Here is a 13,816-nt window from a genome sequence, read left to right as displayed (position 1 = left end):
GGAAAGGCACCGCCTCCCTGAGGTCCTGAATCCTGGAAAAAAACTGTGTTTGCTCTTCATCCTGGCTCAACTTGCTAACTTTTGCCTCTTAAACAAATATCAAGAAGTATACTCTTATTCCGAACCCAACACAGATCAACAGAGGGCGAGTGAAGGAAAACAGTGGAGACCATTCATCGTGGACTACGCCACCTCCAACAAATGTCGTCTCAAACCTCATTTTGTATTATATATGACCACAAAGGACTCTACGACCACGTCTCCTTTGTCGAATAAACATAATATTTTACGATTATATATCTACCTTCACGAGATTCATTTCCAAATATCTTACCGTTGTGGTCGAGTCATTATCCAATGACGCCAATCAAATAAATATGCCGCAATTGAGCAAACGAGACTTAATTTAACTGAGAGTTCGCAAATCATTTGCATAAATATCCAAACAGTTTTCGCATCAAAGCTCATTTTTCGGAAGTCGAACATGTGCTATTATTGACTCGTTTAACCAAATAAAGTTTTTTCGCACAATTTAATTATGTGAAAACATTATAAAATTTAATAAAAGTTTCTTTTAGATTCCACCTCAAGGTTAATATCAGGGTCACATTCACATTCATACTTACAAATTGATTAATATTGACTGTCGCATTGTTGAAAAGTTATTCCCAATTCCCGGAATGCAGTTTAGAAGAAAAATTATGTAGCGAGCAGAAATGAGAATCCCTATTCAAATAAAATCTCCACCAATCTTCTTGTCTATTCGGTTCAACCAAGAGCTCACCTTGCGGTATTTATTTATTAAAAAGTATTAAATGTAAAGTGAGTGGGAGTACGCGTGTGCTGATACATCAAGTAGTATTCAGATAGTATGGGTAAGGGCATAGAACGTTAAAATGCACCGGTTTCATGAACGCTTTCTCCATTTTCCACAATCTGCAATCAGATCACTCTAAGAGAAAGGAAGAGCCGAGAATATCAGCCTTTAATGGGATACATCAGATGTGAAATCCATCCGACCACGAGTGGGACGACATATCAAGCGAGCGTGGTCGAGGAAAGTGGTTCTTTCCCTTCAACACTCGACCAAAACAGAGTTTGAGGAAATTTCCTTACCTCCGGTGCAAAAGTAGCTTGTGTGCAGCATAAACAAATCATATTTCCTGCCCCATCCTTCTGCTGGCGAGATTGTATCTTGTCTCTCGTCCCTTCCAGTGTAAATCACTCCAACATATGTAGGTATCCCATGAATTCGACTGTAAATCTCGTATCCTGCTTCTTTACTCAATCAATATCTTTACTTCCATTCAACTACACACTCTGCAGCCTCCTTGGCACAGATGTGATGTAAATATATGGCTGCATTTAGCCCTGGAATTTCCTCTGTCGCGCTTCCTGCTATGTATCTACGTATATACTATTCTTTGAGCTAAACTGCTATTGATCCTGGATTTGCTTCACTTTACATTCTCCGCAAACTAGTATCATAAATCCCTGTTAGGAAAGTCAGCCCTTGTTTAATGTATGTACACATACCGGGTTGCCACCACGAGTTGAGTTTAGCTGAGTTTTTCATTTGTACTTACGCATTAACTTCGTCATATACTTCGTCTTACGTAATATGATTTTATTTTCTGCTTACATCTTAAATTATAGAACAGCGCCTAGCCATACATGCATAAAAATTGACCTGTGGAATACCACATTCTACATATCTATTACTGATGTCATGCGTAATACGAGATTATCATCATTAACCGTGTGGCCTGAACAACTAACAATTTCGAGCTTCTTGTAGCTCATTTTTAAACGATCTGCTTAAGAGATGAACTCAACTACTCAACTCTATTCGTCTTCCTTTCAACTAATTTTTAGCTCCACTCATGTTGGTGAGCTTAACTCGCCTCATCTGCAACACTAACCCATGCCTTGCGAATAGTGTAACATTTAATCAAGTATTGCAAAAGTTGTCTGCAGAAACTAACCAACAATCATGACATGCTGATGAGCCCTACAGCAAACTTATTACTGAGGCAGTTGTTCAAGTTTGCATTTGTATTTTGCATATTCCATGTTTCCGATTATGCATGCTCAGTTAAATACCCTTGCCAATTTCACTCAATATGGATACGTTTATTCGTATATGTTCATATGCGCATATTCGAAAAGTACATAGATGGTCGATGTAGTGGTCCTACAGGAAGTGGTTCAATTATTGTGCTCAGTGTCGTTCGGTGAAAAATATCACATCAGGTTCTGCTCCAGTATGTTAATTATATTGCGCTTCAATTTCGGTTGGAAGGCAAGTTGCCACATCAGCAAATTTAGGGATTGTGTGAACTCTTTTGAAGTATTCATTGGAAAAGAGCTTAGTTGCCATAGATGAAAGTCAAGGTTTAATGTCATCTTGCTCAGCAATACTCTACAAGAAAACTCATATTCATAAATAATTTGAGCTTACTCTCAGGTAAAATTGATACATATATCCGTGTTGCGGTTCTTCTTTATACATTTTCAGAACTTTCCCGACAAGAGTTGGATGCTGAATGAGCTAAACTGAGAAGACGGCTTCATATGCACAAGCACACTTTGTTCGTAGACAAAAGCAATGGGGTTCAAGCATAAAACGGCTTTCCCGACTTGGTCGAGTCGAGTGGTGAGTCAAGTACATGATATGCATTCACGTGTAAATTAAGCCAAAACTCATAAAATATTTGTTTTTGCTTTCACCACCTCCAGCCTAAGCATGAACAAATTAATGACAACACGGATGAGCATGCATACGTATGTACAATTCTACATACACTGACAGCAAATTCAAAGCATGCACGCAACATTGATCCTATTTCCTACCTCTCGTTGTTACAATTGACATTACATACACTTCATAATGTATTCTATTGTAGAAAAACATGGATTTAGGGTTATTTAAGTATATATTCATAATTAGTTCGTGGCTCTTGTGCATATGTTGTTTTCAATATATTTGCATTTCGCACTTTTTCATAATGTAGATTTAGCATAGATTTTGTTTAGAATGTGTAGCCTAAAGCTTTCATGCATTGTTTAAATAAAATAGATTGTGCAAGCACAGAAGGCGGAGTGTGTTTGAAAGATAACACAAAATGGAATGATCTCAGTAAATCAATTGCATCAGGAGGGCCATAGAAAAGAAATTGAGATTTTAACACCACTGTTCTGGAAAAGATGGGTCTGAAAACTTTGATCTTGTGATATGATATTTATTGCTGGCATTTTGGCAAAAGCTGTATGATCTTGGTTTATCTGGCCCAAATCGTGTAGAGCTGTTGGTAATGTAGGCAATGTATGGAAAGGTATGCACTTGGCAGTTGGATAAAAGTCAGAATTTTATAGAAACCTCCGTACCCGCAGGATTTCAGACTCAATACTCTGTGCATTGAGCAGCATGGTTGGCAGGAGCGAGCAGGAGAAAGCTTCCTAAAATGCTGAATGGGATGGGAGCAGCCCTGCAATGCTTTCTCCCACAGTCACTTGCATTGATTTTACTTTCACCACCAGGGATATCCTCCGTCCACGTTGCCTGACTCGCTCTCTGCAAAACCACCAGGGCTTCGTCTCCTGCCAGCCAGCCACCCACCCTCATCAGTCCTTTCTTCCTCCTTATACTCATTCTGCAGTTGCTCTTTACTTTGATTGTCTCTACCCACGCTGGGTAGCAACTCTTTAGTCACGGAAAGCGCATCCTTAAGCACTCTTCATTTCCAAGTCACAGTATAGCCATGGACTGAGTTTAAATAAAAAAAGTATCCATGCACATTGTCATCAACGGCTAGCGTGTCCGTTTAAATCTTGATTTTAAACAAATTAACGCTATGCATAGTGTTTAGACAAACAAACACAACGTGCCTTTTTATTGGGTCAAACTTTCAATGCGTTTCAAAAATAAATTTGTTCTCATGATTGTTTTCAGGATATGGATATTGCCACAAAGTGATGGAAAATATCTTTCAATGCGGTTATTAATATCTGCCAGGTGGCTGCGAAAAAAAGTATTTAAATTTTATTTAATCTATATTGAAATTCCAAAAGTTGTGGGTCAACATTCGCCTCTTGCGGCTGTGTCAAACCATTCGCGTCATTTGAAATTTATGACTGAGTTTCTCGTCACCTACGATGGTGACGGGTAGCTGGATGCCAAGAAAAGAGAAAGCAGAAGGACGCAGAGAAGTACGGAGACAGCAGACAGCCAGCCTATAAATGTATGCATAGAATGGACTGGAATAGAATAAGAGAGTGCAATTCAACTGGAAACATCAGATGCCACGAAATGCTGAATTTGAATTAAGAAACATGACAAGCCTCGCCTACCATTCAGTTTCAATCTAACTCCACTGCTTCCAAATTGTGAAATTCGGGCATTCGATGTTAGTACATTATTGACACCACTATCTCGCATACACACGTATATACGAAGAGGTATTATCAAGATTGATAATGATCATTGCTCCCTTTAGCCCACAAAAGTTGTAGGCGTTAATGTTACGACGACTGTACATATGACTCAAAATTCTCATATCTTCGGTCCACGACTTCAATTATAAGTATCTGCCAAAGTTATAAGTTTGTTAATAGTTTGTACTTACATACACGAGCAAATTCTTACAAGAACAGATATGTACATGCGACTTTCTTATTTATGGGAATGAATTATAAGTTAACATTAGAGCTTTTCACAAATGTAATGAACCGTGTTAGTTATGAGACCATAACAGTTAATGTGCAATAAAATACATCTAGGACATTAGTTTTGTACACAAAGTTCACTATTTCTCTTATCATTGATGTAAACTTTATAAAACATGAACTTCAATCTCACTGGATACTTTTGCTGTTGTTTATCGCTCGCTCCAAACCATACAGTTGAAACCATTATTAGACAAACTCTCGGCTTCTCACTTCAAACAAGTATTACACAACAACACTGCTTTTCGAATGACACGAAAAACCATTGCTATTTCCAGGTTCTGATTGTGCTATACTTCAGATATGAGACATATCATGTTGCAAAAATATCCTTCGAAATAGTAACCATATACACAACATGGCACCGTGTTCATACAATTTATTTAATGAATGCATTTAAAAACAAATTATTAAATGTTAATTCATGACAAGAGGGTTATTCTTGCTTATTATTCGAAAATTAAAATCCAGGGTGTTTTAGTGGGCTAAGAAATAAGATCAAACCCGCATTTTATGACATTAAACCCCAATTCGAATTGTGTAATATGGTAGTTGATGATTGGAATCGTTCGAAAATAAATGGATCGACGACTATTCTGCACGCTGCACAAATCGATATTACCTCGATCCAACTCTCTCTCTACTGATAATATGCATGCATGCATCCTACATAAGTCTGGTCGGGCTCTTCCCGGAGATGTATTTTCGCATTATTAGTCTCGCTTTCTATCACTTTAAATAATCAGTTAAAATCAATTTCGTTTTGGTCCACAAGAATACAATGCGAGTAAATGTACGTCAGGAGTGTCTACAAATATTTCGCATACCTAACCTTCATACAGACCTATTTATACTTTAACTGTCTAAAGGCCACATATAAAAGGCCACAGACAAATATCAGTAAAAGTCCCTATAATGTTACTAATTGCCCTAGTAGCTCAGAGGTCAGAGCACTTGACATGAATTCAAGGGAGCCGTGGTTCGATTCCCGGCTGGGTAACAATTTTTGGCATTATTCAGGATTTACGTATTTGATTTCTAAATAAATTTGGTTTCCACAAGGATAGAAGTAGTGTTAAAATCAAAACAAATTCCTAGTTCGGAATAAAAAAGAACTTTCCATCGTAGGCCAAAAGTGAACTTTCTTTGGTAGGCAACAGTTCGTTGCCACCGTAAAAGAAAGTAGAAATTCACAGAAAAAGGCCACAGACAAATATCAGTAAAAGTCCCTATAATGTTACTAATTGCCCTAGTAGCTCAGAGGTCAGAGCACTTGACATGAATTCAAGGGAGCCGTGGATCGATTCCCGGCTGGGTAACAATTTTTGGCATTATTCGGGATTTACGTATTTGATTTCTAAATTTAACTGTCTACTTTAAAGTGTGGTGCATTCAGGCTTTGGTTTCTCCAAGCATTTATTTTAATTGATGAGTTAAAATCAATTGCTGGAGTGATTTCATTTCCAATTTGGACATACTTAAGTATACAAAATCATGCGTCTATATGATCAGACTACCCATCATTGATAGAATAAGCCAGACCAACGGCGGTGGTACTTTGAACACTAATTGCCGAAATGAGAAACCTAATAAGAATTATAATGCCATCCGGCGCCAATGTCACTGATATTAATAGATTTTCTCATTATCGTTCCATGCTGCATTTACTTATTTATTTTCTTGGAAGACTTTGCTAAGTTTGGTTAGTTGGAAACTGTCCACTTCTTAGACGAGTGGATTTTTCAAGTTTCAGCAAATATTTCACACGCAAAACAAATACATTATTTTTAAAAAATCTGCATTTACTTATTCAAGTAAATAATCTGAAAAATGAATATGGAGATCTTGCATAGAGTGTGTTTCATCAAACAACGCTAGTACACACCAAAAAACGGTCAATAGTACCGTAGTGCAGAGCGGGCAAATTTCTTTGAAGCTCTTGATAATCATTTTCCATGGTCTGAAATGAACCAAGAAGACTAAAGCGTACAACGCATTTTAAATTATTCAGCGGAGCTGGGTCTGGCTAGGAAATAGAATGAATTTTGTGTAAAACTTTAAAAAAGCTTCCAGTATTTTTCCTGATCTCTGACCAACTTGCATGCAAAGGATTAAATTTTGTAATCCATTGTCATGTAGGCGCGATAATGCGATACATGAGCTGGGACACGAATCGAATTCGTGGGGACTTTTTTGCCATACGGACGTGCTTCATAAGCTTTGACTACCAAAAATGTGTCTGTTCTCTTTTAGTTTGCGACTACCAGACTTCACCTCTGTAAAGTCCTAGTCACCTGTAGTGTCCTATAGCTAGATCCGTAATGGGCTTCATATCCACACCCTTCCGATTGATGAACAAATTAGTCTATGAATAATATATGCACACCACACCTTAGTCTCTTAAAAGAGAGCAATTTCATTCGGGCATAAACTTAGGCATCAAAAAACTTATCAGAACCTTTATGTTTGGCATGCAAAATTAATAAAATTGCTCATCTTGATGGACAATTACGATGGAGTATTACGACAATTTCTGATTTCAATTTTGGGCGTATCTAATTTGGAATAATATTAATGGACATTAATTGACTATTAACATTTTCGGACAAAAGACAAAGACAATGATGGATATAATTTTTTTTAAACTGGTTTCCCCAATGATTAACTTGGGTATACAATAACGCCCATGTTAATATATGCAATTTATGTAATGGGAAAAAATTATCAAAGTAAACTTAATGTTTTGACTGATCGATTTTATGACAAATATATTGCTCCATAATATGTGCACATAATTCGTCGTGATGTGTTCGGCATGCTCAACTTTAAGATTTAGGCTTTGAGGACATTTCAGGTTTGTGTGCAGAGTCGGAGGATCAGGTATGTACGTACGTTTTGTAATGGTAAGTGCAATATATGTACGGTTCCAAGGCTTATATGGCTGCTGTTGAGCTCGGGAGAAGAAAATCCCGAGGCTGTTATGCCAAAATTAATCAAGTAAAGTAAAACTGCATGGATGAAAACCCAGTTTGGCCACTGGCAAGAACTCGCATTATTTTAGCTATTTTGTCTGTCCTTCCGGTAATTGTGTCGCCAATTTTGTGGCGCGTGGTGGCATTCAGTAACTTGGTAAAGTCTCGCAAACTTGACAAGCGCTTCCATTGTTTATTATTATTATGTGAGATAAGAACAATAGGTGTACCTTTTGGAAGACAGAAGAAGTAGGCCAATAATGTGAGGATGGTTGTGGCTCCACTTGAAACGCTCACCATTGCACTGTTCCGATTCCGGTTGGACAAAGGTGGGCAGATTTGAATCAGCATAGAGTGAAGTGGTTGGCTAAATGGAACTCTGATGCTGATTCGTGACAGTTGAGCTGTGGAGGATCGAGTGAAAGTGGGAAAGGATTCACGGAAGAGAGAACGAGAGGAGAGAAAGCGAGCAGCAGTTGTTGCAGGGAAAGAGAGTGAGCTACGGGGAAAAGGAGAAAGGTAGTCTGAAACGGGGCATGATGACAATTAGCATTTGGGATAAAGGGGAAAACGTGAGTTGGTTGAAAAATCGAGACGACGACAGGTTGATGTTTGACTATTTAATTTAATTTTCCTTTATTTAGCTCAGTCCTCATCCAAGTTTGCTATACGTTTGCCTCACGTTGGTGCTACTCTGGTGACCATATAGCAACTCCTACTGTTCGCTGTCGCAAAGCTACCGGCCTTCCGCCTACAACTCCTAGTCCATACTTTTACTGTCTCTCTCACTTCATCCTGCTTTCTTCGCACAATCCAAGTCTTCACAAATGACAATCCACCAATCAACGGTTGTCGATGAGAATGACAATGGTCCTTCAAATTAAGGTCAAGATGACATTGCGGAGTTGGCCAAGAATGGGTGGCAGGCGTGAATTTTGTTTATAACTTATTAACTACTTGGGCACTGAGGTTGCTACTTTGTTGGGAATTATTTGGGGGTGATATGAATTAGGGGTCGGGTCATCTCCCAACAGCACAATTGCTTTGTGGCGTAGAACCAGGGAGTTCAAGAAACACTAACCTTTGCGACACTGTGTCGTCCATAATTGAAGTCTAGCACAAGGAGGAGAGCTGTTTGCCACCACGTTCTGTCGGTTTCTTGATGAGCCACTGCTTCCAAAAATTCAACTGGTGAAAGGGATACCGAGGAGGAAAAATCTTTGGCAGGGTTGCTCTGGGTCGTGAAACCGTGTGAGCTGCAAAAAGCGAGAGGGAAAGTGTGTGCTTATCAATTGGAGGTCTGTTCAGGGGTCCCAAGTTTCCGACAATCAAGTCGGACCTGCTCGCCCAGCATCTCATCCAAAACCGAACGAATCGATCCAACTGCGATGCTCCTCCTTGACTCTGCCCATTTGCAGACCAGATTCACAGAACTCCTTCCACTTTCCTACTCCACTTTCACCCACGAATTTCTCCCAGATCCTCTGCCGCTCACACTGCTAACATACAAAACCAACTTTTGGCATCCTCCCGCTTGCCTCTGCTTTCTCTCCATGCTTTCCCTCCGACCCACAAGCACATAGCAGTACATACACGAGCTTTTCCTCCCTCTCTTCCTTGTTCTCTCTCTCTCTCTCTCTCACTCTCGCTCTCTCGCTCTCGCTGTCGTGGATTCTTTCTTAAAATTTTCCTCTGCTAAGCCTTTCTTCAGTTGCTCCTCTTCCCACTGAATCAAAAGCTTTGCTTTGCTCAAGCCAACTTTAACAACCAGATCCTTCGTTATGATTTCCTTCCTTCTTTCACTATAGGAAATATATTGTGTTCCTCATCCTGGAAACCCCTCTTGCATTACGTCACCTTATTTCTACTCCGCCTTCTCCAATACCGCACCACCACGGCCGAACCCGTCCCATAATGATCTGGTTGATTTACATAGATTGAATTCACTCTGACAATGAGAACGACACTTTATTTATACTCATGGGCACATGTCGCGGAGGGACAAGGTATGTGTGCATCCTGCGAATTATGTTTATGTTTCCATCCATAATATCCCATCTCTTTCTTGCATTATGTGTAGCAGAGTATTCCGTGTGGTTGCATGCTTGGTGACTTTATTATACCTCAAGCCGAATTATGTGTGCACATTATATCTGCTGTATTGAACCTTATGGCCCAAAAAGAATGAATGCCCTCTGGTCAAATTTTGTTTCCGAGTTCAGAAAGGAATCAGAGAATGCAGAGAGACACTCCAGTTCCATGTTGATTGGAGAGATTGTAACTGATATAGCCGATGAGGATTCGCAATTAGCAGCGGAAGGAAGTATGTCGAGTTGATAGGTTGGTTGGTGGCATGTGGGGTTCGCAGTAGCGAGTGGAGAGGGAAATAATCAGAACATTACTCGACTCCCTTGAGATAAAGGAAGAAATCAGAGAAACAAATCCCCCTCACATTCCGTTTCTTTGCACATTTGATACAAGGTAAACACTTCCGCTCCACTCCATGCACCCTCCTCGCCCAAGTGCTTAACGGGAAAACACCTAATTGGTCCTCAAATATATGACCTCTTTATGTCTCAGGCATCGACGCTAATGATGATCTCCTTTTGGGATCTGATCACCAGTCCTCCTCCGTCCTCATCTCGTTCGAAACTATACCAACGCAAGTTGCAACTTTAATCCAATTCCCATGGTCAACTATCTATGAACTCCAGTGATTTACTCTCCAGAGTGGGATGGGTGTGCGTCCCTCTTTTATTCATATTCTCGTAATAATATTGCCAGTGTGATTTATTGCATGCTAACACGGTATATACGTGGCATGTGGTATGTATGCTAGTCTAGTACATGAGTTACGATGCAATCAAAATTAATTAAGTTTTGATAATTTATTCCCCAAGTTTTAAATGCTATTATGGTTGCATGTGACATGTTTTGCTTGTGGTGTCATTAATCATTTAGCGATATTCATTTAGTGTTCAAATTTAAACATGTCTCGTTTTTCATTGAAAGTCTAATTGATTGTAGTTGAATGTTCTGACTTGTTTGGAGAAATGGGACAACTGCCATGGATATCTGTGAAAAACAAATAATATTTCCTTTGATAGTTCTAGATTATTGAGCAATTAAATTCATATCTCGCCTACATTGACACGTTTCTCCCAAGTTCATCCGTATACCAAGGCGAACATAGCGATGCATCCCAAACCATTAGGCGAAACTGGTCTCGTAGTTGTTTCATATAATTTCGAACTGCGGATTCATTGATTGATACAACTTTTGCTTTTCGATCAATCATTTTTCGTAAGCAGGATACAACCCATTCCATCTGCATTTCAACGGTTAGCACAACGCTGTTGTGACCAGTGGATGTATTCGGTCCATAAAGTATGAACAAGTTAGGCAGGTTATGACTGGCTATGCCTAAAAAAAGCGATGGTGCATCTTTCTTCCACTGCGGCAACACGTTATCACCGTTCTTGTCAATAATTTCCATTGGAGCAAAATAATCTGTAATTCGAAATCCAGTCGCCAAGACGATTGCCTACAATCAAAATAAAATTAGAATTTCGAGCATCAAAATAGATGCTGAACTGTTTTTTATGACCTGTGCACTTACATCGATTTCATATTTGCTGCCATCTCCAGTGATTATGGAGTCTGTTGTGACCGAGTCAATTTTTTCAGTAATCAGAGACGTGTTTGCCTTAGTGAACACAGGATAATAGTCCGACGCAAATGCGGTGCGCTGACACCCAAAGTCGTAAGCCGGAGTTAACTTATCGTACAAATCTTTACGTTTTCCCAACTGTTTTTTTCTGAATGCGTTGCAAACCTTTGTCGCTGAAGAAAAAATCGTGAGAAATATAAATTAATATGCATGACTCATTCACGTGAGAAAGTAGAGTAGAGCAATTGCCAACCTTGTTTTGATGCCCACGAGTTTTTTCGCATGGCGTACCACACTAGTTCCATTAAAAAGAATAATACCATATGATACAGGGTTAAAAGGAACGGAATGTACCGAAATAAAAATTTGGTTATTCTTCCAAACTCAAAATCTATCTTTGGAAAAATCCAGGACGGTTTCCTATCAATGGAGATCGATTTACATACATATTTTTGTGCGTTCCTATATATGAAACGTTAACATATCTAAATGCATACCTCTGGAAGACAAATAGGTCTGTGGCATATTTAGAAACTTGAGGAATCACTTGTATTCCGCTAGCTCCAGTCCCAACTACGGCTACTCGACGATTTATCAGGTCCACAGACTCGTCCCATTTTGCAGTGTGTAAAATTGGTCCCTTGAAGTTTTTAAACTGCTCGGGAATTTTTGGCAGTCTAATTGATCCGGTTGCACTAATCCTATAAATAGTTTTTTTGCATAATAGGTGATTAACGTAAAATTAGTACAAAAATAGGTTCATAATTTTAAAAAATATCACAATGGCCTACACGATGTCAAATTTTTTTGTTATAACGGTTCCACGATTATTTTGTATGGTGACTAGCCACGCTTGCAATTCGTTGTCCCATTGTAGTCGCTGTATACAATGTTCAAATCGTATTTTGGAGTACAAATCATATTTGGACGATACTTCCTGCAGATATTTGAAAATCTCCTTGTTCGTGGCATACTGTGCTCTCCAGTCTGCAATCGCATAACTCTTATTGAAGCAATCCGGGTATTATTTCTTTAAGCAAACCTGCTCTCTTCTCAAATGAGAAGCAGTACGAGTGGATTGGGATGTCACATGCACATCCAGGATATGTGTTGCAAAGCCAAGTTCCTCCGATGTCTTTGTTCATTTCAAATATCTCAAAGTTGGTTGTTCCCACTTCTTGAATCAGTTTGATTGCTCCACAAAGGCCGGAGAATCTATACAACGAAATCAAATTTCATTCAACTAACAAGTCTGTAGACCAATTTGAGAAATATTTATGTACCCAGCTCCTATGATGCAAACACTTGGCCCCTCATTAGGGACAACTCCAGGCATTTTGCTAAAAATTTTAAATGCGCTAGATAAAATACGTAAAATAAATAAATGTTGTTAGCAGGAGCTATTTTACCGCAGATTCTGGAACTAGTTAATATTGAATGACATGAAAGTGAAGGCTGGACCAGAGGCTGATGACTGGTAGCTATTTACTACACATGGGTTCAAAAGTTGAAATGATGATGGTCAATTCTTGCTGAGTGAGTTTTATCCAGGACACTACAGACTATACATATACGTTAAGCACATATGTATTAATATCATATGTATTTATAATAAATGCAGTGAAGTACAACTCATAGGATTTGGCTATATATGCGTGCACTCCTCTTCGCCAACTAACAATAAGTACAGCTGAACACCCGATCGCTGATCAAACTTTGATATTCCAACTTAATTAAATTAAGTACAAAATTATGGGCCATGTATACCTCGTTTAGTTATTCACACTTTAAACAAACGTCCCTTGCCACTATGATATAATACCATTTAAGCATGCATTTAGATGTGTATAAGTACATTTCCAACAATAAGTTCCAGCTGTCACGCACAATCATCTTTTTTTGCTATCAGTTTCATATCAGAGGATCCAAGATATTCAAGAAAGTTGTAGCGCAACAGGATGACCATGAACGTACCCACACTGCATTGTTATATTTAATTTGTTATGTTCCTCATGAAATTGCAAGTGCATTCGTTATAGCTCGGTTAGTAGTCACTCAATAAGGACATCAATCACATCAATGGTTATCACAAATAACTCGATAAACGACGAGTATTAATTGAAGTATTTGTCAGATGTAAAAGATTAATTAAGAACACAAGTGCTTGTGATAAATTGCAAATTAGCATAATTTCATTGTTGGGTTATAATTTTCAAATTTCAAACGGATATTCAAAATTGCTTATAACAACACATGAAAATACCAGTGGGTTTGAATAATTATTTTATGTAATGCTATCTGAATATTTTTAATATCTGCATAAGCATCATCGTGCATAAAGCTGGAAATGAGCTAAGTAATCTTGAGAAAGATTAAACTAAAAACAAGCATCGTCTTAAACCGTGACAGCCTTGATTTTAACAAAGCAAAGTGCTGATCCATGCATACG

At 38.7% G+C, this 13,816-nt stretch overlaps 2 protein-coding genes across 9 annotated transcripts in view; both read right to left on the bottom strand.

Annotated features, from left to right (window-relative positions):
* Positions 1–8,961, bottom strand: part of LOC110848071 (neuronal acetylcholine receptor subunit alpha-7) — a 49,724-nt gene extending 40,763 nt beyond the window's left edge. For all 7 annotated transcript variants that reach the window (XM_035846329.1, XM_035846257.1, XM_035846286.1 and 4 more), the window contains exon 1: positions 7,928–8,961. In XM_035846329.1, coding sequence (XP_035702222.1) covers positions 7,928–8,048 — 121 coding nt within the window. In that variant the 5' untranslated portion in view covers positions 8,049–8,961. The remainder of the gene's footprint in view (positions 1–7,927) is intronic.
* A 1,609-nt stretch (positions 8,962–10,570) lies between these two features.
* LOC110861395 (baeyer-Villiger monooxygenase) lies at positions 10,571–13,113 on the bottom strand. Of its 2 annotated transcripts, XM_022110503.2 has the most exons (9): positions 12,777–13,112; positions 12,651–12,707; positions 12,410–12,582; positions 12,159–12,354; positions 11,865–12,068; positions 11,621–11,787; positions 11,317–11,540; positions 10,844–11,241; positions 10,571–10,772 (listed from the first exon to the last, which is right to left on the bottom strand). In XM_022110503.2, the coding sequence occupies exons 2-9, from the start codon at positions 12,701–12,703 to the stop codon at positions 10,700–10,702; spliced, it is 1,488 nt and encodes a 495-aa protein (XP_021966195.1). In that variant the 5' UTR covers positions 12,704–12,707; positions 12,777–13,112; the 3' UTR covers positions 10,571–10,699. The 2 variants fall into 2 exon arrangements, with proteins under 2 accessions (XP_021966195.1, XP_021966203.1); XM_022110511.2 differs by having other exon boundaries at positions 12,651–13,113.
* Positions 13,114–13,816: the final 703 nt, after the last annotated feature.

Source organism: Folsomia candida, unplaced genomic scaffold (genome assembly GCF_002217175.1).
Source record: "Folsomia candida strain VU population unplaced genomic scaffold, ASM221717v1 Fcan01_Sc001, whole genome shotgun sequence".
Classification (NCBI taxonomy): domain Eukaryota; kingdom Metazoa; phylum Arthropoda; class Collembola; order Entomobryomorpha; family Isotomidae; genus Folsomia; species Folsomia candida.
Note: the sequence above shows the minus strand (reverse complement) of the source record. Positions and strands in the feature narration are given on the sequence as shown.

What these genes read in the sequence shown, in the direction of transcription:
- LOC110861395 (XM_022110511.2), bottom strand. Translation starts at nt 12,703, where the DNA reads ATGCCTGGAGTTGTCCCTAATGAGGGGCCAAGTGTTTGCATCATAGGA. An exon ending in GTTTGCATCATAGGAGCTGG is followed by an intron (nt 12,583 to 12,650) that starts GTACATAAATAT and finishes TTCGTTGTATAG; the next exon opens with ATTCTCCGGCCTTTGTGGAG. An exon ending in CTTGGGAGAAACGTGTCAAT is followed by an intron (nt 10,773 to 10,843) that starts GTAGGCGAGATA and finishes TGTTTTTCACAG; the next exon opens with ATATCCATGGCAGTTGTCCC.